The following is a 23,229-nucleotide window of genomic DNA, read 5'->3' as shown; positions in this document are numbered from 1 at the left end:
ATAACAATACACAGTCTTTTAATTATATTGCACAAATAAAAGTGTATTCTACACGCTTTACTAGAATGTCCTTAAACAAATCTAAGTAAAATATTTTGGAGTTCATTCTTTATGAGCTGACTTTAAATAATTAGTAATAATCAAACTTTAATTGCCTATTGGTGTGTAAGTTTTCTAGTTTTTAGCTGCTGTGGACAATGCAGAATTCATTATCATTGTACATACATATGAGTATATCTGTATATTAATTCCTAAGAGTAGAATTACCAGATCAACAATTGCTTGCATTTTTAATTTTGAAAATATATGTAAAATATTCTGTAAAGAACTTTCATCAATATGCATGCATTTTCACTAATAGCCTATAAAATGCCTTTTTGCCCCAAACTTTATCTACCAACTTTGTGTGCTATTAAACTTTTTAATCTTTGCTAATCAGGAGAAAAATAGTATCTTCCTGTTTTAATCTGTATTTCTTTGTGAATGAAATATACATGTGTTCTTATACATCTTTCTGCATTTATGTATTACAACAACAAATGCCTATTAAAGTAAATTGTCTTATGTAAGGGAAGGAAATATAGGAGGTGATTGAGATTTAGGATGCGTAGAAAAAAACTGTATACTATTTTATTATTATTATATGAATCGTATTAGAGCATAAGGTCCTTAAGGGTAAGGACTAAATCTCAATTAAAAAAAAAAACTTCTTATATTGCCTACTATTGTTCTCAGCTTACTTTGGCCACTTACTAAATGTTACTGACTTGTGCTTCAGTGATTGACTGAAGTGGAGGAGTAAATGGCAATGAACCAAACAGAGGTAATGTACTGGTATACAGCTAAATGGCTGCTGTTAAAAGTTAGTGAAAAAGCGACGACCTAGCAGTTTTTATCCAGGCTGATTTATCCTAATATCCAGAAAGCAAGGAAAAGTCACATTTAACTTGTAGCAGCTCAATGAACATTCATCGTGGTTTTTTAGGAGATACAAAGTGAGGATATGCCTGATGGAATAGAAGTCTCTGAAGTATAAGAATAATTCTTTGAGGTTTATTTTCAGTGTGAATAAAGAGAGTTTGTGGTTTATGGTTCTTTCCAATTTGGGGGAGTTTAGCTAGTGATGAAGGAAGAAGCAGTGTGGCTGGTGGGAAGAGTAACCCCCTAGCACAGTGGTGTGTCAGTAGTCCTGTACTCTCATACAGCTGTGATTTGAAATGCCCATATGCCTACCGAGTGCCAAGCAGAGTGCTACAAAATTATAGACATTATCTTATTTATTCCACACAACAGTCTTGTCTGAAGTAAGAACTATTATTATCCTAAATTTTCAGATGTAACATCTGTGGTTAAGAGGGAAAAGGCAACTAGCTAGGGTGACATATCTAGTAAGTGATAGACCCAGGGAAAAAAAGACAGATTCATTTAACAGCAATGCCGTACTCTTAAACATTTTACTTTGCTTTTTCACACTTGGATGCAAGTCACTTAACCTCTCTGAGCCTCAGATGCATTATCTGTAAAGCCAAGAGGTAGAATTAGGTAATCTCTAACATCTTTCAAAGCAAAAATATTTCCTGAAACTTTTCTTTTCTTGTATACTAGACTTAGTCATTCTAATTTAAAGAATGACGGGCTGGGCATGGTGGCTACCGCCTGTAATCCCAGCACTTTGGAAGGCTGAGGCGAGTGGATCCCTTGAGCCCAGGAGTTTGAGATCAGTGTGAGCATCATGGTGACACCCTGTCCCTGCAAAAAGTACAAAATTACCTGGGCATGGTGGTGCTCACCTGTGGTCCTAGCTATAGGGAGGCTGAGATGGAAGGATCACCCGAGCCCAGGGAGTTTGAGGAATAGAAGTTTTGTCTTATGGTGCCATGATTGCACCACTGCACTCCAGCCTGGTCAACAGCGAGACCCTGTCTCTAAAAAAGAAGAAAAAAGAAAAAAGAATGAAAATAACTAATATTCGCAACTTATTTTTGTGGAGCCAAATGTATGAAGTGTTCACTCTTTTAGAACAGTGTTTACTATTCCATGACACTGGAATTGGTAATTTACTAATGTCCTTAAGAATTAATAGACTTCTTTTTCTTTCTTTCTTTCTTTCTTTTTTTTTTTGACAGTCTTGCTCTGTTGCCCAGGCTGGAGTACAGTGGCATGATCTCAGCTCACTGCAACCTCCACCATCCAGGTGCAAGCAATTCTCCTGCTTCAGACTCACGAGTAGCTGGGTCTGTAGGTGCGAGCCACTACATCCAGCTAATTTTTGAATTTTTAGTAGAGATGAGGTTTCACAATGTTGGCCAGGCTGGTCTTGAACCCGAGACCTCAAGCGATCTGCCCATCTCAGCCTCCCAAAGTGCTGATATTATAGGCATGAGCCACCATGCCTGGCCTAGAATTAATAGACTTTGAACAACTAACTGTAGTGCTTCATCAAAAGCATACTCGGGCTTCTGGTGAGGCACTTGCTTTTCAAGATGATCTAAGGGTGTTCACTGGTTTTCTTAGCCAAGTGCATGCTTTAATTATATGTAATTTCCTTATGTTAAAATTTTATAAAAGAGAATGTTGGGATGATTTTCTGAACAAAAATAACATCTGTATTATTTGGTGTTTCATTGTTTTTCAGATTCTCCACCTCATAAAGTTCTTAAAGGCCACCACCAAAGTGTCACTTCATTACTTTACCCACATGGTCTCTCTTCGAAATTAGACCAAAGTTGGATGTTGTCTGGGGACCTAGACTCATGCGTCATCTTGTGGGATATCGTTACTGAAGAAATTTTGCATAAATTCTTTTTGGAAGCTGGTGCAGTAACAAGTCTTTTGATGTCACCAGAGAAGTTTAAAGTAAGACAGAGTAAAATATAACACCTAAATTTGAAAATAGACTTAATAAGACAAGTAAAAATGACCCATATTTACAAAGAAAAGAAAAATATGAGTTCTGTGTACTTATAATACAACTGGATGATTTATATATATTTCTAATCTTTCTATATGAATTGTAGTATTATTATAACTTACATTATACAGATAATTTTGCTGTAAAGCAAAGATTTAGTCAATGCTTAGCTTTACAACAGCCACTTAATTCTTTCTCTTCAAGTACTTACATCTGTTTTTTTTTCCTCTAGTTCTATATCTTCGTTTTCAATTAAATTATCTTTTAAAAATAAAAGTAGATACTCAAGGCAAAAAGAAGCCAAACAATATAGGAATCTATAAATTAGAAATTAACTTTTGCCTTCAATAACTTCCATTTTGTGGTGACCCGAGATCATGCCAGTGCATTCCAGCCTGGGCAACAAAGCAAGACCTAGTCAAGAATTTCTTTTTATAACAATATTGATAAATAGTTGCATTTGTCGTGTGTGTCTGTGACAGCATCTCACTTTGTCACCCAAGCTGGAGTACAGTGGCTTGATCATGGCTCACTGCAGCCTCAACCTCCTGGGCTCCAGGGATCCTCCTGCCTCAGCCTCCCAAGTAGGTGAGACTACAGGCATGAAGTCCAGCTACTGTTTTTTATTTTTGTTTTTGTAGAGACAGGATCTTGCTTTGTTGCTCAGGCTGGTCTCCAACTCCTGGATGCAAGGAATCTTCCCACCTCTGCCTCCCAAAGTGCTGGCATTACAGGTGTCAGCTATTGCGTCTAGCACATTTTCTTCTTAAATGGGTTTTTATTTGCTTATTGATTTATTTAACAGAGAATGAGCTTTAATAAGTTTGTGAGCATCTACCTTGTCAGGGGCAAAATGAAATCGCTTTAGGTAGAATTTTCTTATGAAATGTCAACTTAAATTCTGCTTTTATAAAGTTGACTTTAAAAAAAAAACATGAACAAACAACTTTTGCATTTCCTCTGTCGTTAAAGGACATGGTAACACAGGTAAAATGATTTTTTAAGTCAGTTAATTGGCTTATAAATATTGTTTCTCGATAGTCTATTCCTAACCATAAGATTTGTGTTCACATGGTCTGTGTGTGTATGTATGTAAGTTTCCTGGAGCACGTTGGACTGCCTGCTCTAGAAGCTGTGGGATGGGCAGGTTCTCCAGGAGATAGAATGGTTAGGGAAAAATGACATCTGATTCATTCGGCAAGTCTAGGCTCCAGATCTATCACACCTGCCATTTTGTGATTTTTTTTTTCCTTACAATTTCTGGAGTCCACTTAATAAAGAGTTAGGAAAGAAAACATGTACCCTAGTACTCCCCGCATACCTGCCTCCAGAGAGGTTAATGATGAGTAATGGGTGTCTCAAGGTCTCCAAACTGACGCTTTCAACAAAACAGCCAAAATTCTGGCTAGATCATGAGAATCCACCTTGGATAGTAATTGTCCTAACCTGTTCAAGGTAACCACATGCTGACTTTTTAAAAAGTATCTTAAGGATTATTGTCCTGGGAGCCTATTTTTGGTCCTTATGTCTTTGAGGCTGTACATTCAGTTGGAGCTATCTAATGCTTACCTCTTTTAGATTGTGTCTACACTGAGTTTCCTGTTTGGATTAGAATCTGTATAGTTCTGGGAACAGCACCAAATCACATTTTGAGGCTTTAAGTGGAAAATATCAGCTCATGATACCCTTGGGCCTAAGCTTGTGTCTACAAATAGCTTCTTTTTGTGGCAACAAATTAGTTCTGGGGTTTATTTTATTCTGCATTATTTCCGATGTCTGCCTCACTGCCTGAATTTGCTGAGTGATGGTCAAGTCCTTCATTTATCTCATAAGTAGATCTGTCCTGGATTCATCTTGTGACCTTCCTGAGAAGTTGTTGAGCTTAGACTCGACTCAGTGTTTAAAGCTCCCCTGTAGAGGTTTACATGGAAAGGTGCTGTAGAAAGCAGAAATATCCTTTTTGTAAATGGGGCTTTAACAAAACTTTTGTATGTTACTGGGAGGAAAAAATCTGACTTACTCATAAAGAAAGCATTTGACTATTTACTTATATAAGCGTGTTGTTTTTTCACAGCTAAGGGGTGAGCAGATAATTTGCTGTGTGTGCAGTGACCATTCCGTGGCTCTCCTTCACCTTGAGGGAAAGAGTTGCCTCCTGCGTGCCCGGAAGCACCTTTTTCCTGTGAGGATGATAAAATGGCACCCGGTTGAGAATTTTTTAATTGTTGGATGTGCAGATGACTCAGTCTATATCTGGGAAATTGAAACAGGTAAATTGAAATTTTACCCCTTTCATTCTTTATATATTTATGATGTACAAGCGTTTGACCAGATGGAAAGTTTCAGAGAAGACGCGGTGATGACCTCACTTGCTTTAACCTTTGTTTGGGTTGCATTTAATGGCTTCAGTTAAAGGCATGTGTGCAAAATAAAACACAGCGGCCTAAGTCAGATCCTGACCAACTGATGATTAGCTGACAGGGCAGTGCACAGGAATGAGCCGGATATTTCTGGAAGCTATAAATAAAAACATAAGTTATCTACTTTAATTATTAACAAGAGAGAAATTTAGTGTCCTACTGGTCTCAAATTATCATTAAATTCTGCTTTCTTCAGCATGCTCACCATCTCAGCAACATTTTGAGCTAATTGATGATCAGTAATAATGGAATATAATTAATTGTAAAGCTCCAAAAAGTTGAGTCAGGAAAACTGAAAACTGAGTGGCTCAGTTGAACTTTTGATATCATATCCTAGAGAATGTAGAGTTTGAACTTTAAAATTAAAAAAAAAAAAAAACTACTATATAACTAAAGATTGAGAGTAATACATTCCAGAAAATGCTGGAATATATCAAATAAGGTGAGGTAATTAATGAATGTGAGTCAGGGGAGTTCGTTTGAGAGTACATTTCACTGAATCTATAGCATGATTTTTATTGATTAATCAGTGGTGGTTTTATGTTGGGTGTTATTAACAGACTGGGATAGTTTATAATATAGTTTAGAGCCATACTTCACCAAAATAATTGCTATTTTCTTTGCATTTGACTGTTGTGTGTAAGTGATGATGACTAATGTACTAGTGTTTAGAGGGTGCAACCTCATACTGCCTTACATCTGTAAATTGTTTTATAGCTTTGATGGGCTTTCCTGCTCATTTTCCCCTTAGATTCTCACAACTTCTGAGGTAGGTTGGAGAAGTATTATTCACTATTTTATTGATGAGGAATTTGCAGATGTGATACATAAATGTACAAGACTGTACAGCTAATAAGTGGTGAACCAGTTTGAGGATCTTGCTTGTTCTTTGCACGATATACACAAAATTAGGAGAGTTCTGGAATTCTTGATTTGAGCAATACAGTTAAGTATAATAGATAAAATAGGCCCTGAAGCCTGGGCTTGCCTCCAGAGCCTGTTAATAGGACCTCGGATCATATTACATTGCTTCTTTGCTTGTCAATCTCCTCATCTGTGAAATGGGATGATAATACTGCCTTCCTGTCAGGATTAAATGAGCTAATACCTACAATGCTTGTAAACAGTACCTGCAGGCGGTTAGCCCTTAGTGATGGTTGACTATTGTTGTTATCAGCAAATGCAGCGAAGTCTTGACTTCTGCTTGTAAAATAAAGCCTGTAAATCACATATGCTTATTAATGTGCCCAATTGCATTTTCAATTGTGAACACTTGGTAACTAAACTTATTTTTCATGGGTGATAGAATCCAGCAAGAATAAATAAATATCTGGGCACCCCCGAGTGTTCATGGTCCCCTTTTCCCATCGGGACACCCTCAGGCTATGTAACTGTTTATTCATGTATTTTTTTGGCAGAGTGGGAAGTAAAGCAAAGCCAAACCGTTAGTACTTCTTGAGATTATATTTATTCCCATTCTGTATTTTAATTTTGTTATTTCTCTTATATACTCCCTCAAATACGTAACCAAATTTTGAAGAACATTTGAAAAATAGATACAAAGAAAAACAAATAATCCTATCCTACTAATTAATAAGTGCTATTAATATTTTGATCTACTTTCTGTCAGGCATTTTTCTATGTCAATAAATAGATATTTACTGTATTTTAGTCTATATTTTATTTCGGTCACAGTCCTGGCAGGAAACCGAAGTCAACCCAGATGGGTCAAATGAAGAGACTTGAATGAAAGGACTGTTTATAGAGGTGTGGGCAGGGATTAGGGGCCAGACAAGGAACGGATGGTGAGCGCCCCCAGCACCCAGGCACTGGCAGCATCAGGAAGCTCTGGCCACCTCTAGGACTGAAGCAAAAAGAGGAGAAAACATTGTTGCTGGGACCCAGTGAGAGTTGAAGCTGAGGAGGAGTGGTCACCCCATGAAGTCATAGAAAAGAAGCAGCTCCTGCCAGAGATGCAGGACTCACATAGAGAGGGGAGGGTTGGAAGAAATTCTTTCTTCTTCTGCAGTCACCTCCGTTAATTTAATCCACTGAAAGTGAGAGGGGAAGGGCATTCAGTTCTAGGCATCAGCCTCCCTGTGCACAAAGAAGGAAGGACACAGAGGGTAGGAAAGGATGGAGTGGGTTGTCACATGGACAATAATCGATAGAGTTGTCATTATGGACATACTAGGCTTTAATTGAGGAATCTCCTATAGTTGGTTATTTATACTGTTTTCTATAAAAAGTTTATTTTAGAATTTCCATATCAAACAATATGCACAGGTTTAGTGCCAAAGTAACCTATAGAATATAAGTTGTTCATCTTTTGGTTATCTGTATTAATAGTTTAAAAACAATCTCAACTCATATTAAGATGAGCTTGTAATGGTGATGATAGTATTAGTGATTCTACCCAGACCTTCACATTTGTGACGGACCTCTTCACTTCTTAAAGCATCATCCCATTGACCACCTCCTTTGAGCCTCACAACACCCTGTGAAGGTGGCTGGTGGCCCAACTTTCTATATCACATTCATTTCTTTTGAATAAGTTTATGTTGTTCCTTTATTCTTGTGTCTGGTGTTGCCTTTGTTGTGTTTTGCCTTTAATCTCTGCGATTTTAATTTTGGTTACAATGTAGTGAATTATGTTTTCTTTTCCAAGTCGGATTTCAGCTGGCTACGATGCTTCCATCATGTTTACTGTCCTTGATTTCTGTTTTATTCTCTACTTGTAAAGGTTGAATGGTCTGAGATCCGGAAGTGTTTCCATTTAAATTTTCATAAAGCTAGGGGGAAAATACCAACTAAAGCCCAAACAGGCTGAAAAGAGCTATTTGAAGGTATGGAATATACTAGCTCATGGATGTGCCTGGCACACAAATGATGAATGAATGAGTGAACTAATTAATCCAAATGCTCTTGCCTCAGTAGATTGAGTATGAATGTTCACCTTAACATTGGCCAATTGTGGCTCTTAGATCCTGGCTGCCCAATTGTAAGCAGGTTCTTAGCTTTCTGCTTCAAGTCTTCCTTAGGGATTTGGAGTTCACGGGGCATGTCTCACCTCCTGAAGTGAAGGTCTGTGTATTTCATGTTCCAGTCAATTTTTCCCGGGCCTTGGCCTTTTAGTTTTGCTATTCTCTCCATAGGGTTCACACTTAGTTCCATGTGAACAGACTTATTCCTACTTTCATTTCTCCAGCACTCTGCTCCTCTAACTACACGAAGGAGGAATAAATTGACATAAAGGTATTTATCAGATCTTTCAGTACTAGAGCAATTCCAGAGCCCACAGAGAGAAAATAGGAGGTGTTAGTGGGATAAGAGTTTTGAGGAAAGGGGACTAGAAAGAAAAGTCAGGAAAAGGGGCTTGAAGCCAAAAGTAATTAATTCTCAACTTATCAAAAGTCTGCCTTGGTGGGAGCTTGGGAAATATGGGGTATAGCGTAAGTCCCTGTGCCACCTTTCCTTGGTTATAGAGGACAGGATGTGAGGCCTCTTCCGTTTTTCACAAATACTTTATAACAGCCTATTCTCACTTTACTTATGAGTCTCTTTGGCAGAATACACAAGCATATTCCAGAGTCATGTACCACTGTGCCTATTTTATCTTGGACTGATAAGGGGTGTTTCTTTCTGTGATAGGTGGCATAGTGAGATGGATGACAGGGTAAATTTTGGGATCGTAGGTGGGCACAGTCATCTCTTGGAAATGGCAAACAACTGAGGTAAAGAAATGTTTGTGTGACACTGAGGGCCTTCGTCTTCTGGCTAAAAATGTAGTGCTGCCAGGTTAGGAGTGATGAGGGCATCTAGTTTTGCGTATTGATTTGCTGGATGTGCCACGATGTTTAGGCCTGATTAGGAAAGGAAAATATTGCAGATGTCATTTTGATTAATATTTGAGCTCCCACAGTGTATTTGGCACTGACAACTCTCGGCGGCTTGGTCACCCTCATTGCTGTGAGACACAATGGGGTAATAATGTATTACTGATTTTATTTTCCCTAAATTACATACCAGAAATAAATCTTAGCTCTGAGCTAATTATTCTTTTAAGAATTGAATTTAAAATAATTATGAGTACTACTCTTTTCACTGTAGTGGATTTACATAGCAGATAATTTGTCTAATGAATTTCTTATGCGTTATTAATGTAACTTTCTATCGAGGGTCTTCTGTTATGTGTACAAGCTATGTTGGGAAATACGCCATATTAAGTAATTGCATTGTGTGTGTGTGTGGGGGGGGGGGGACAATGAAATCTTGTTTGCTTAAAAATAATACTTTTTAAAAATATCTTAAGATGGATCAGAAACACTTTTTTTCCGTAGAGGGCTGGATAATAGATGTTTTCTGCTTTGTGGTCCATAGATCTTTGTTGCAATTACTGAACTCTCCTGTTGTAGCATAAGCGAAGCCATAGACACTACATAAAGGAGAGGGTGAGGCTATGTTTCAATAAAATTTTACTTACAGCAACAGGCAGCAGGCTGGATTTGGCCTGCATCTATAGTTTACAGATCCCTGAGAATGATGGTTGTTTTTTTTAAAGACATTGATTTCATAATAACTCATTCTTAAAGCAGCAGAAAATGTTTAATCCATTAGACCTCACTGTAAGCAGGATGGGCATAGTTATACCCGTTTTACCAGTGAGGAAATGGAACACAGAGAAGTTTTGTGAGTTTGAATGTCCCCAGAGTACGTGTTGGCACAGGCACTACATTGTATGTCTCCTTCTTCCATTCTGGTGTGTCCTTCACTTATCGTGCAATAGGAACATCTCTTGCAGATGGAGGTCACCTTTTGAGACTGTCAAGCAGGGAATTAGATAAGAACAGCTTTGCAAAGAAAGGAGATGGCTGCCAGGAAACCTGCTACAAGATCTCCTAAAGGAGAGGGTCTCTGGCTGTCTTTCAGAGCTTGACTCTAAATTTACACGTAGTTCTAACGGCTCTGGTCATCTGATTTCTCAGATGACAGATTAGCCACAGCAAATTACAAGCGGAGAGGCTGTTTGTGGCGGGCACTCTGATAGCAGAAGCGACAGCTGATGGGAAGGGAGGAGAAGCGAAAGCTATGTATCACTGCTCAGCGCTGTCTTTCTTGTGCTCATAGGAAGATATGTGCCAAAAAATAAAAATGCTGAAATTGCTCCGCCTATTCAGCAAGCTCCCACAGATCTCTGCATAGACTATGCGAAGCTGCCAGTCCACATCCCGTGACTCCTGTTGGAGAACTGGGCTGGCTTCTTCCCAGGTACTGCTGGGGCTCCAGGAAGAATATTTAAAAGTATTATATCCATGGTGGATTCCAGACCCAAGGACATCTCAGAAGCAGCTTGGGGCTTGGGTTTAGGGGACTGAAGGCTTTGACCAATTAGTAGGTAGAAATCAGGGTCCAGGGGACTCTATTTTTGTTCATTTCTTCCAGTTCCTGCTCAGGTAATGTGGACTGTGTAACACTGAGCAGAAAGCCTCATGACTGTGGCATGGCATGAGCACCCAGCCTCTGATTATGACATGGTTTCTGTGGGAAAATACACTCCAAGTTTTAAAACAAACGTTTTTTATGCAGAGCATTGAAACAAAAGCTATTCATAAGAAATTAAGGAAGTAAGGAAGAAGATTCGTTTCAGAGTTATTTTCACCACGGGTGTTAAATTTTCTTTCTTTTTTGCCTTGCCAGCAGGAAGCCAAAACTTCCATCTTTTAATTTCTTTTTCTTATTAGAATTAGTAGTAGTTAGCTGGAAAATTATTCAATCCACAATACTGCGAAGTGGAGCATTTGTTCTTCCACGTTTTCAAAGTGCACAGGCTTAGAAATAACTGAATTAGAAAGTTTTTAAAAGAAAAAAGAAAAAGATAAAAGCATAAAGAAATGAGTTTTGTCAACCAATAGCTAATAGCTCATGTTTTTCAAAAATATTCAGTGTTTAATCTTGTCCTATAGATTTGAGTTTGCTTTAATAGTTTACAGCGAGGGGTATGTAGAATAGGTGCAAGACACAGTTTTTCAGAATATAGCCATGTTTGCTGCAGTAGACTAGAATTGTGTGGTTAAATTCCTACTTTGCCACACCAAAATATCATACAAGTTTACTACGTGGAGAAGTAATTTGCCAGTTCACAGGTTTTACTTGGTCACCTTCTTTTACGGTATACAACATCTAGTATTCCCATACATATAAAATAACACTGCAATTTACACTAGTGACCAACTATACCATTCTGAGAAACAATATTGCTTGGTTTTCTCCTCAAGGTCACCACTTTGTAGATATCAGGGCAAGGTTATGTTGTGTTGACAGTCTTGTCAGCATAACCAGTATACGATTTTCATTATAGGTATGTTAAGGGTCGGTTTGGGGTATGCCGCATCCTGCAGGTAATAGTCTCTCTAGTATGTCATTTTCTCGAAGCCACGTTATTTTGTTGTGGTAGATTACAGATGGAACCCTCTTGGGATGATTGGTTTTAGAAAAGAAAAATAGGATACATTAAAGTATAGGGCGGGATTTTTCCTGTATCACCTTTTCCAGACCTCTTTCTTCTTTACTATAATAATTACTGATGTTATTACTCAACATATATTTTTAGTTTACTGACCATTTTTTGAATCTTTGTTTCTGGCTCCTTTGCCCTAGTTATCACAGTTCCACTGCAATTTGTGATTTTGATTCATTCAATATTGTACATGTGCACGTTTGCATGCTTATGCACATGCTTTTGTATATGAACTTTGCAGTTTAGCTACGAAATATTTACATAGTTGTCAAAATTTGATCTCTTAAGTAGGTGACAATGTCCAGAGGAGTTATGTACATGAGCCCTGGGAGTCAGCTTGCCTGGGTTTGAATTCTTGTTCTACTCTTTTTATTCTATATTACATAAATCAAGTTTGAACTCCTCAAAACACCGTCTCTTAATGGCAGCAAGGGCTGAATAAACATTAACTATTATTTATTATAAATCCTTCATGAATTACAGTACTAGTGTGTGCTAAGGATTCATTATTCCTGACTCCTTAGCTCCTTCTCTCCATTCTAGTTGTGCTCAATAATTATTTCCTGTTCTGGTGAAATGCATACCACTGTGAAGGACACTAGAAATATCGCATATGGTTTCCCTCCTTAAAGAGCTTTCAGTGTAATCAGGGAAAACTTGTACCTCTGAAACAATTTAAAAAAATATAAAGCAACATATAAGAATGTGGCATATGGAATATACTAAAGTATCCAAATGTACCGATAAGTTTTCCTGTGGGGAGTTTTACGACTTGTTCCCATAGCACAATGCACTTCCCCTCTCATACTTACACTTCTGGGGTTAACGTCTGTCTTTCTCACTAATCTGAAAACATCTTGAGGGCAAGAATTCTGCCTGTATTGTTCACTGTTCTATTTCTAGAAGCTGATATGGCACCCGACACATAGGAAGAACTCAACAAATATTTATTGAATGAAAGAAATATTTAGCTTCCATGAGCACAAGTAATGCCATGTGATTAATTATTCACCTTTAATCTGTCAAACTAATACTATTGCCTAGTGTTCAAAGGCAGAAGATTTTTCCACTATTAACATGTGCAGTCTTTGGCAAATCCCTAAATTGATCAGAGACCTAGTTTCTTCATGGTAATAATGAAGATACTGAACACACAATGTTTGCAGAAAAGATGTATGAAGTTACTGTATGTGGAATACTGGCTTTATTTTTGTTAAATTATCTATCTATCTATCTATCTATCTATCTATCTATCTATCTATCTATCTATCATGTTTGCTGTAATAAAAAAGAAACCTGAGCAATGAAAGAAAAAAATGGATGAAGTTTACAAAACTTAAAAACTTTTGTGTATCAAAGGTCATTATCAGGAATGTGAAAAGACAATCTACAGAATGGGAAAAGTAATTTGCAAATTAAACATCTATTAATGGTCTAATACCCAGAATATATAAGGAACTCTTATGGCACAGCAACAAAAGACAAGTCACTCAATTCTGCAAAGGACATAGGATTGGTCAAGGTGGCTCATGCCTGTAATTTCAGTGCTTTGGGAGGCTAAGGTGGGAGGATCACTTGAGTCCAGGAGTTTGAGACAAGATTGGGCATCATAGTGAGATCCATCTCTACAAAAAATTTAAAAAATTAGCCAGGCACAGTGGTATGTGCCAGTAGTCCTAGCTATTCTGGAGGTCGAGGTAGGAGGATCACTCGAGTCAGGCAGGTTGAGGCTGTAGTGAGCTGTAATTATGCCACTGTGCTCCAGCCTGGGTGGCAGAATGAGACCCTATAAAGGTTATCAACATCATTATTCTTCAGGGAAATGCAAATCAAAATTATAATGAAATTCCATTTCATATTCCCTAGGGTACTTATAATTTAAAAAGTGGAAAACAAAGAGTATTAGCAAAAATGGGGAAAATAGGAACACTTGTACATTGCTAGTGGGAATATAAAATGGTACCACCACTTTTGAAAACTGTATGACATTTCCTCAAAAAGTTAAAAGTAGAATTACGAAATGACCTAGCAATTCCACTCCTAGGTATATACCTAAAGGAAATAAAAACATACCCACACAGAAACTTGTATATAAATGTTTACAGTAGAATTATTTATAATGGCCAAAGTACAGAAACAACCTAAATGTCCATCAGTGGAGGAATCTCCATAGACTAATCTCCTGTTAGTCTAACAAATCATAATATACACATACAATGAAGTGTTACTCAACCCTCCAAATGAAGTACTGATTCATGCTATAACTTGGATGAACCTTGAAAACATGCTAAGTGAAAGAAATCAGACATATACAAAAATGCACATATTGTATGATTCTTTTTATATGAAATATCCAAAAAGGGCAAATCCATAAAAACAGAAAGCAGATTGGTGGTTGTCAGGAGATGCGGTTGTGGGAGGGTGGAGAATGGGAAGTGATTACTTAATGGTATGGGGTATTCCTTCAGGAAGATGAAAATGTTTTGAAACTAGAGAGAGGTGGTGGTTATACAACATTATCAATGCACTCAATGCCACTGAATTAGGTAGTTAATGTATGTTATGTCAATGTTACCTCAGTTAAAAAAAAACACAACAACATACAGTAAGTATAAAGACAATTCTTAAAAGTGGTAGAATCTCAACATTTGCAGAAAATGATTGTTAAAAGTTGGTCTATTATACTTTCAATGTTTTCTTTCTTTTGTATATTAACATATGCAAAGATATGCTCATATTTATTTTCATATTGTGATTTTAAGATTTTGCTGATTTTAAAAATTAGTTGATATCCTTTATAATCATATTTATTTTATTTACAAATGTTAAATCACTACTGGGAAAAAAGGGTTCATTGACATCCCCAGATTGTTGAAGGAGTTCATGGTGTAAAAAAGTTAACAACTCCTGTTAGTCTAAGAGATTTTGAATTACTTGATTGGTAGCAGTACAGTGGGAAGTAATAAGTCAAAATCTGCTGTTTTATTTGTCAGGCTGTCTGTATTTGCCGTCCATATACTTTTTTTAAAAAATCAGAGCATATATATATGATAGATAGATAGATAGATAGATAGATAGATAGATAGATAGATAGATCGATCATTGATTAGGTTCCTTCTTCCTCTTTCTCTCTCTCCTGCATGGTTCTTACCCGAGTAATTACAAATTAATATATCTTAATATTCACTGTATTGTGTGTGTGCATGTGTTTAAAATCTATTTTCTATGGGGAAATAGATATATGTAAAATACATAATGTAATGTAAGAAAGAGAAAGAGCAATTTATAGTAGCCAAAGACAGTTGTTTCATAGGATTCAGTTAGTGTAAAAATGAAAGTAAATTTTATGTCGAGAAGATACTATTCTTATTTTTTTAAATTTTGTATTGATACATAATATTTTACATATTTATGGGGTGCATGTGATATTTTCTTATATGCTGGTATGTGTAATGATCAGGTTAGGGTATTTGGGGTTTCCACCACCTTGAGTATTTATCATTTCTATGTGTTGGGAACAATCAGGTTATCTCTTCTAGCTACTATGAAATTCATAATACATTGCGGTTAACTTTAGTCACCCTATTCTGATGCCAAACATCAGAACTTATGCCTTCTAAGTATGTGTATATACCCTGATATGGTTTGGCTCTGTGTCCCCACCCAAATCTCATCTCAAATTGTAATCTCCATGTGTTGAGGGAAGGGAGGGACCTGTTGGAAGGTGGTTGGGTCATGGGGGCAGTTTCACCCACACTGTTCTCATGATACTGAGGGAGTTCTCACAAGAGCTGATGATTTTAACAGGGTTTGGAAGTTGCCCCTTTACGCTTCTCTCCTACCACTGTGTAAGGCATCCCTTGTTTCCCCTTCACCTTTTGCCATAACTGTAAGTTTCCTGAGGCTTCCACAGTCATAAAGAAATGGGAGTCAATTAAACCTCTTTCTTCCATAAACTATCCGTCTCTGTTATTTCTTTATAGCAGTGTGAAAACAGACTAATACAGAGAACTGGTACAAGTAGAGCGAAGTACTGCTATAAAGATAACCTGAAAATATGGAAGCAACTTTGGAACTGAATACCAAGCAGAAGTTGGAACAGTTTACAGGGCTCAGGAGAAGACAGGAAGATATGTTGGAAACTGGAATAAAGGTGACTCTTGTTAGGCTTTAGCAAAGAGTCTGGCAGTATTTTGCCCGTGCCCTAGAAATATATGGAACTTTAAATTAGAGAGAGACGATTTAGGGTATCTGATGGAAGAAACTTTTAAGCAGCAAAGCATTCAAGAGGTGACCTGGAATATTCTGCAAACGTTCAGTTTTATGTGTCCATGAAGAGATGGTGGGAAAAAAAATCAGAGCAAATATACAGTAATAAGAAAGAGTTTGACCTTACTATGAACCAAATTAAATCAAACAACTATTACTGCATCACTGAAGAGAGGCATGTAAGTCTCACTGTATATATATTTTTTATTTCAATGTAGAGACAAGACCCAGTGGACGTCTTTACATGCATGTGCATGCACAGACATGTGAGTGCATGCTCCCACCCCGCAGGCCCACCACAGTCATCATCTTTCATTCCATCTGGTGAATATGGATCTCTACTGTGGTGAAATTATGTAATTGTTAACTTGATCTTATAGTTTTACAAACTTTTCAAAGTAAAGACATTCCAAGGATGAAGTAGTAAAATGGTCTGCATGGAGTGGTTTCTGATATGCCTTGTAAAATTCAGGTATCACATTGAAAGGCTGTCAACAAAACAGGCACATGTAATTTTTTTCCCCAAATTTAGAGTTTTTGTCAGTCTTTGTTAGTTACAAACATTGGAAGAATTACCTACATTTTATTACAAGATTATACTTTATATAAACGTATTTCTATATTGTATTCAGGTATCCATGACTTATTTCAAAAGTTCTACATCATTTGATTCACTTTTTTTCAAGTGACCCACACACAGGTATTTGTTTGTGTGTGTGCATTTTAATTGAGATATTATTCAATTCCACCTTTTTCTGGTTCTCCTGGCATCCTAATATACATTAGGCATATTATTGTGGTATTTGCAGGATGTCTTCAGAACATTTTGTATGCTCAGAAACAAATAGGAAAATCAATACAATCTCATTCTAATGATAAAAATAAATATTGTCTGCCCTTAAAATTACTTTCACCAATTAAGTCCCACCCTTTGCTGCCTTTATTGTTTCCTTTGGCAGTTGCTATCTTCCTGGGTTTTCCTTTAGTAAAGAAAATACTGGCTGTAATCAGGTTTAGCGATTCCTGTGGTCTGATTACACTTTTGGATTGAGTTCTGGCTGAGTAGTTTGTTATGTATCTGGTATCTGCATTTAACATTTATGGGGGCTTCACCTACAACAGTAGAAAAAGAAACACATCAGGATGACTGCTCTTTGGCTCCTCCCTTAACTAGGCCCTTTTTGCAAGCATTTTATATGACACTTGGAACGTTAGTGGGTTTCACAGCTGCAACGTTCAGTGGAAATAAACCCAAAGGAACCATCTGCCCTCCCCACGCTGCCTTTTTTCAATTCCCTAGCAACTTCCCAGTAGCCAGCTGCCACAGAAACAATTGGAAACGCAAGACTCAGTGGACTGTAATGATTGTTATTCTCTGGGAAAGTAGGTTCTCTGATTTGGCTGAGAGATAAAGGATACCGGATGCACTTGATTCATCTGACTGTGTCAATAATATCCAACTCCTACCATTTACTTACCTGTTAGGATTTTATGGGAAGAGTCTTTTGTGTTTCTAGGGATGAACCAGATGAAAACAAATTCAAAGGTCAAGTCCTTGGCTTGGGAGTGGCAAGCAGAGAATTCGACTCAGGGAATGTCAGACTTTATCTTCTGTGCTGCAAATAACGTTGCCTGCTAATCTCAGCCTTGTCAGTGCATCCCAGGCATTCATTGGCCCACCACTTTCCCCTGTCCTTTTCACATTTGAGGGAAGCAGGTTCCATCCCACTTAGGCCCATGTGCTGAGAAGACAAAGGACTTGTGTCAGCCCTTGGAGCGTCTGAGTACCCAGCACTCCACTGAAGGGCACACAATGTCATCTTACAGTTCATCAGCTGAGCAGATCGCAGGTTGTTTTCGTAAATTTAGTAAATGAATTGTACTTTCTGCTAATAAAAAAATTTAGAAAATGTATGGGGTTGAGGTTCTAGGAAGATAACTAAAATAAGAAAATTTGATAAAAACAATTGACTTTAACCCACGATTTGCCCTGCAGGTTAACTTTCTTTGGTCACCACATTTTTCTTACTTCTAGAAGTATCAACCGTAAGTCAAGTTTGAAAATTACAGTTACATGTTCCTTATTAGAGGTCTTTCATTTTAAAAAAAGAACTTCTCTCCTTTTCTTACAACCATGATAGTTTGCTTAAGCTTTGTCTGTTAGCAAAGTTATCTCCCATCAATAATTGTGTAAAGAAACTTGTGCTTCTTTTAAACACTGAATTTAACAGAATTGTTAGTACATTATGATCTAATCATAGAGGGCATAGACAAAACAATCAGCCAAGCTTGGGGTTGGAATTGCATGACTAAGCATACTTGTATAGATATAAATAGGAGCTAAATGCATGAGTTAATATCCTATATTGTAGGAAACTGAGCATTCTATTAACCCATCTTATCTCAGAGAATATTTCTGGTTAGTTCTGGCCACCTCACTACCATGGATATAGGCCTATATTTTCTTAGCCAAAATTTATAAATCTAAAAATCTCTGAAAATAAAAGTTTTTAATGGTTCGTGGTAAAGCAACATAACCAAAATTTAAATTGTATAAGGTTATTTATTTCACTAAGTATTTCTTCCTTTTCTTGCTTTTTTTTTTTTTTTTTTGCTGCAGATATATAGCATGTTTGATTACTGTCTGCTCTGTTAGACCTTGCTCCAGTTATTATATAATATGCATATATGCATTATTTTATCTCTCCAAAATCTGAAAAATCATGAATTCTAAATTCATATGGTCTCAAATGTTTTGGATAAGGACTTGAGGGCTTCTATTATTTTTCTCTGAGATTCTTCCTAAAGTAACTGGTGGTTTCCTACAAAATGCCATCTCTACTCTGTATCTTTGCCTCCCATTGATTTAATACAGTTTAATCTGGCCTTTGCCACACTTTTTCCATTGGAACTCTTCTTCCTATACCTCACTGCCAAGTTGAGTTGCCATGCTCTGGGTCACAGGTACTTGTCTGCAGTCACTCTGCCATCAATGTCCTTCTTTCCTCCCTCTCTCCATCCTCAGCCTCATATGACACTGCCTTCTCCTGATGGCCAATGGTCCCTCTTTCTCAGACTGCCCTACTTCTACATGGTTTCTGTATATTATTCTTTGGTTTTATTCTCAGAATTTTCTTTTTCTTTGTATTTTCTTTGGGCTATCTTATTAATACAGATGCTTTTTTATTATGATGATTGTGGTAAAATGTAAACAAAGATGTGGGATTTTTACATAACATAGAATTTACCATTTTAAACTTTTTGAAGGGTACAGTTCAGTGGCATTAAGTATACTCACATTGTTGTGCAACCATCACCACCATCCATCTCCACAACTTTTTCAACTTATTTAATGAAACTCCATACCCACTGAATGGTAATGCCCCATTTGTCCTTTTCCCCAATCCCCTGGCAACTGCTATTCTACTTTCTGTTTCTGTGAATTGACCTACTCTGGATTGGGTGTATCATATAAGTGGAATCATGCAATATTTGTTCTTTTGTGACTGGCTTATTTCACCTAGCATGATGTCTTCAAGGTTCATCCATTTTGTAGCATGTATTAGAATTTCCTTTTTTAAGGCTGACTGATACTCCATTTTAGGTGTATACAACATTTTATTCATCCATTCATTATTTGATGGGTTGCTTCCATCTTTTGGCTGTTGTGAATAATGCTGCTATGGACATGGGTATACAAATATCTATTCATGTCCTTGTTTTCAATTACTTTTGGTATATACCCAGAAGTCAACACAGGAGCTTTTGACCATGATCTATACGTTATGAGAGGTGGGGGATAGAACCTTGTGGCATAGGATAAGCAGCCACACATACTGGGGTCTTTACCAGACAGGGGACCGCAAAAGGGAGGAAGAGCAAGTTGTTCTCTAATTTAGAGTTGGGTTGGACAAAGTCTGATGCCAGAAAGTCTCTGTTCTATAAGACTCCCTCTATAGTAAAGTATATGCACCTGTATACAAAACACCTAGAGGAAGTGGCAGCAGAGATTGTAAACTACAGAAATAAGGATGATAGTGAGAAGGGATAGGGTGGAATGCTCTGGGCAAAGAAGAAGAGAAAGGAAATGGTTCTATAGAATTAAGAACCCACCAAAGACCACTGGCTATATAGGGAAGCTGTGTAGCCGTTCCATGGAAGTCTTAATCGTACCTGTTTCTTAGCCCCAGTACTATCAATAATGTCTAGTGATGAAGTCAGATTATTTGAAAGATAAACTATTGCTACATTTATTTTGTAAGCCTACAGTAAAACATAAAATTATATATTTTCAGAGGTGGCAAAATTAAAAAATAAAATGTTTTAAGGGCAGATGGGTTGGGATCTTTCTAATCTTTTACATGAACTATTGAAAAATTTCCTGATTGTCTTGCCAATGAAGGTCTTTCTTCAATTCTCTTCTCTGTATTGCCAACCAAACATTCCCTGCTTTAAATCTATCCCTAAACCTGCCAGTCCCCATGGTCTCTGGTGAAAATATAACTCCACCACATAACATTATGGCCCTTCCTATCTTTTTAGTTAAAATACTTTCCCTAATCACCCTCCCAACCACAGGACACACTAATACCCTGTCACGTATTCTTCCTGAACCTCCATTTCTTTGCATTTTACTGGATTGTTGTAAAAATTAAATGGCACTTAAAAATACTCAATTAGTGGTAGATAATGGCAATTTTGATGATGATCATGATGATGATAATTAAAGAAGAGAAGGATGAGAAAACAATATTTTATCTCTTACATGTGCTTCTGTATTCATCTGTTCTCACACTGCTAATAAAGACATACCTGAGATTGGGTAATTTACAAAGAAAAGAGATTTACTTGACTCACACAGTTCCACGTGGCTGGGGAGGCCTCACAATCATGGTGGAAGGCAAATGAGGAGCAAAGTCTTGTCCTCCATGGCAGCCAAAGAGAGTGTGTGCAGGGGATCTCCACTTTATAAAACCACCAGACTATTCACTATTATGAGAACAGCACAGGAAAAACCTGACCCCATGATTCAGTTACCTCCCACTGGGTCCCTCCCAGTACACGTGGGATTATGAGAGCTAAAATGTGAGATCTGGGTGGGGGCATAGCCAAACCATATCAGCTTGCTTTGGAAATAGAGTGCTTTGAAAGGAACTTTTTGATGTGGTATATGATTGTGGAATCACCAACTATTTAGAGAATATCTGAATGGCTTATAGTACTTAGGGTATAAGAAAGGAGAAGGAATTATAAAAAAGTATGAAATGTCTAACTAGCCATCACACTTATGTATTTTTACACATTTAGTTTTATATTATGTTTAAGAAGCAAGAATTTCACATATAAAGTAGTAAAGAATGACTGAAATATTTGAAGTCTAAATCTGTTGTTCTGAATAAAAGTACTGCCAGAAGCCCTGGTGATGTTAATTTCCTATTGTGCGTAACAAATTAACACAAACTGAGCAGCTTAAAACAACACCTATTTATTGTCTCACAATTCTGTAAATTGAAAGTCCAGGCAAACTCAACCAGCTTCTCTACTTAGGATCTCATGAGGCAAAATAAATATGTCAGCCAACAGGGCTCTCATCTAGAGGCTCTGGGGAACAATTCACTTTCAAACTAATTCAGGTCCTTGCCAGAATTTAGTTGTTTTCACTTGTCGGTCTGAGGTCCTTGCTGGCTGTGACCAGGTGTTGCGTTCAGCTCCTAAAGGCCACTTCCTGATCTTTATTCATGGCCTCCTCCCACTTCCAAGCTAGCAATGGCATATCAAATACTTCCAGTGCTTTAAATCTCAACTTCCTCTTGTTTGAGTGGCTGGAGAGAACTTTCTGCATTCAAAGCGCTCATCTAATTAGGCCTGGTCTATTTGAATAATCTCCTTATTATAAGGACAACTGAGTAGAAACCTTAATTACATGTGCAAAGTTCCTTTTGCTCTTTAATAATCACTGGAGGGCTATCCCATCATATTCAAAGGGGAGGGAATCACATAAGGATGACCGTCACTGGGGATTGTTAGTAGAAGTCTTCCTATTACACTGGTGGTCAGGTAGGACAGTCTTGTCTTTCTGGAAGTCCTCACTGGTGAGTGAGTCTATAGAAAGGAAGTGTGAAGAGATGAGAGAGCCTTTTGAGATCACTAGCTGAGGTAATATGGTGTTGAATTTTACAAGTGGCACTGGGGAGCCAGGACTATAGTGAGGGTACCCTGAGCCTTGGTGCTTTCAAAACAAATCCTGACATGCCTGCTGGAGCATTAGTCACCCATTATTTGCCTAAGGCAAACCACTGCCATGTCCCAAGGGAAAAGTGATTGCAGTTAAAATGTTTTTATACTCCCATCTCTACTATATCCTTCCTCTCCAAAAAAAAATAACCAAAACAACTCTCAAAGGACTTCAGTCCTTACCCAGCACTTTATTCAGGAGACCATACCCCAATTTATCCTTTCCCAATACTCTTCCTCTTTCCAGGAAAAATTCCAAATCAACTCAGCAAGAGATTGATCTGATTAAATAAATTGACACCACAAGCGTATAAATGACAGACTCAAATCTCTTCAAGGATATTATATCCAATAAGTAACTTGACCTACAATTGAGAGCATGAGGGACAAAATCTACTTTTGAAATATTTTAAAATGTAAAAATAACATGCCTAGTATAATAAATTTAAACAATGCAATGGGATGAATGAAATTTTGAAATACTCAGAAGCAGTATAATTTTATAGTTTTGTATATAGTAGATAATTGTAGAATTAATTAAATATATTATTCACGTTATACTTAAGAAACACTTGACTGTGAATATCTACCTCTTAATTTGGTTGTAAATTGTATTTAGTCTTAGAGTGAGGTTAAAAATTAAAATTGAGTCTTTTTTTTTTTTTTTTTCCCGAGACGCAGTGTCGCTCTGTCACCAGGCTGGAGTGCAGTGGTGCAATTTCAGCTCACTGCAACATCGGCCTCCCAGGTTCCAGCAATTCCCCTGCCTCAGCCTCCTGAGTAGCTGGGACTGGGTAATTTACAAATTACCCAGGCTTGTGCCACCACGCCCAGCTAATTTTTTGTATGTTAGTAGGGACGGGGTTTCACCATGTTGG

The 23,229-nt window shown here is 37.4% G+C and overlaps 1 protein-coding gene across 1 annotated transcript in view; it reads left to right on the top strand.

The window, feature by feature from the left end:
* The window catches only part of WDR72 (WD repeat domain 72), a 233,714-nt gene that overhangs the window by 28,187 nt on the left and 182,298 nt on the right, over nt 1-23,229 (top strand). Inside the window, exons 10-11 of the mRNA XM_011986685.1 lie at nt 2,636-2,856; nt 4,986-5,181. Of these exons, the coding sequence (XP_011842075.1) occupies nt 2,636-2,856; nt 4,986-5,181 (417 nt within the window). The remainder of the gene's footprint in view (nt 1-2,635; nt 2,857-4,985; nt 5,182-23,229) is intronic.

This window comes from Mandrillus leucophaeus, unplaced genomic scaffold (assembly GCF_000951045.1).
Source record: "Mandrillus leucophaeus isolate KB7577 unplaced genomic scaffold, Mleu.le_1.0 Scaffold108, whole genome shotgun sequence".
NCBI classification, from domain to species: Eukaryota; Metazoa; Chordata; class Mammalia; order Primates; family Cercopithecidae; genus Mandrillus; species Mandrillus leucophaeus.
This window is presented reverse-complemented; position numbering and strand designations above follow the sequence as displayed.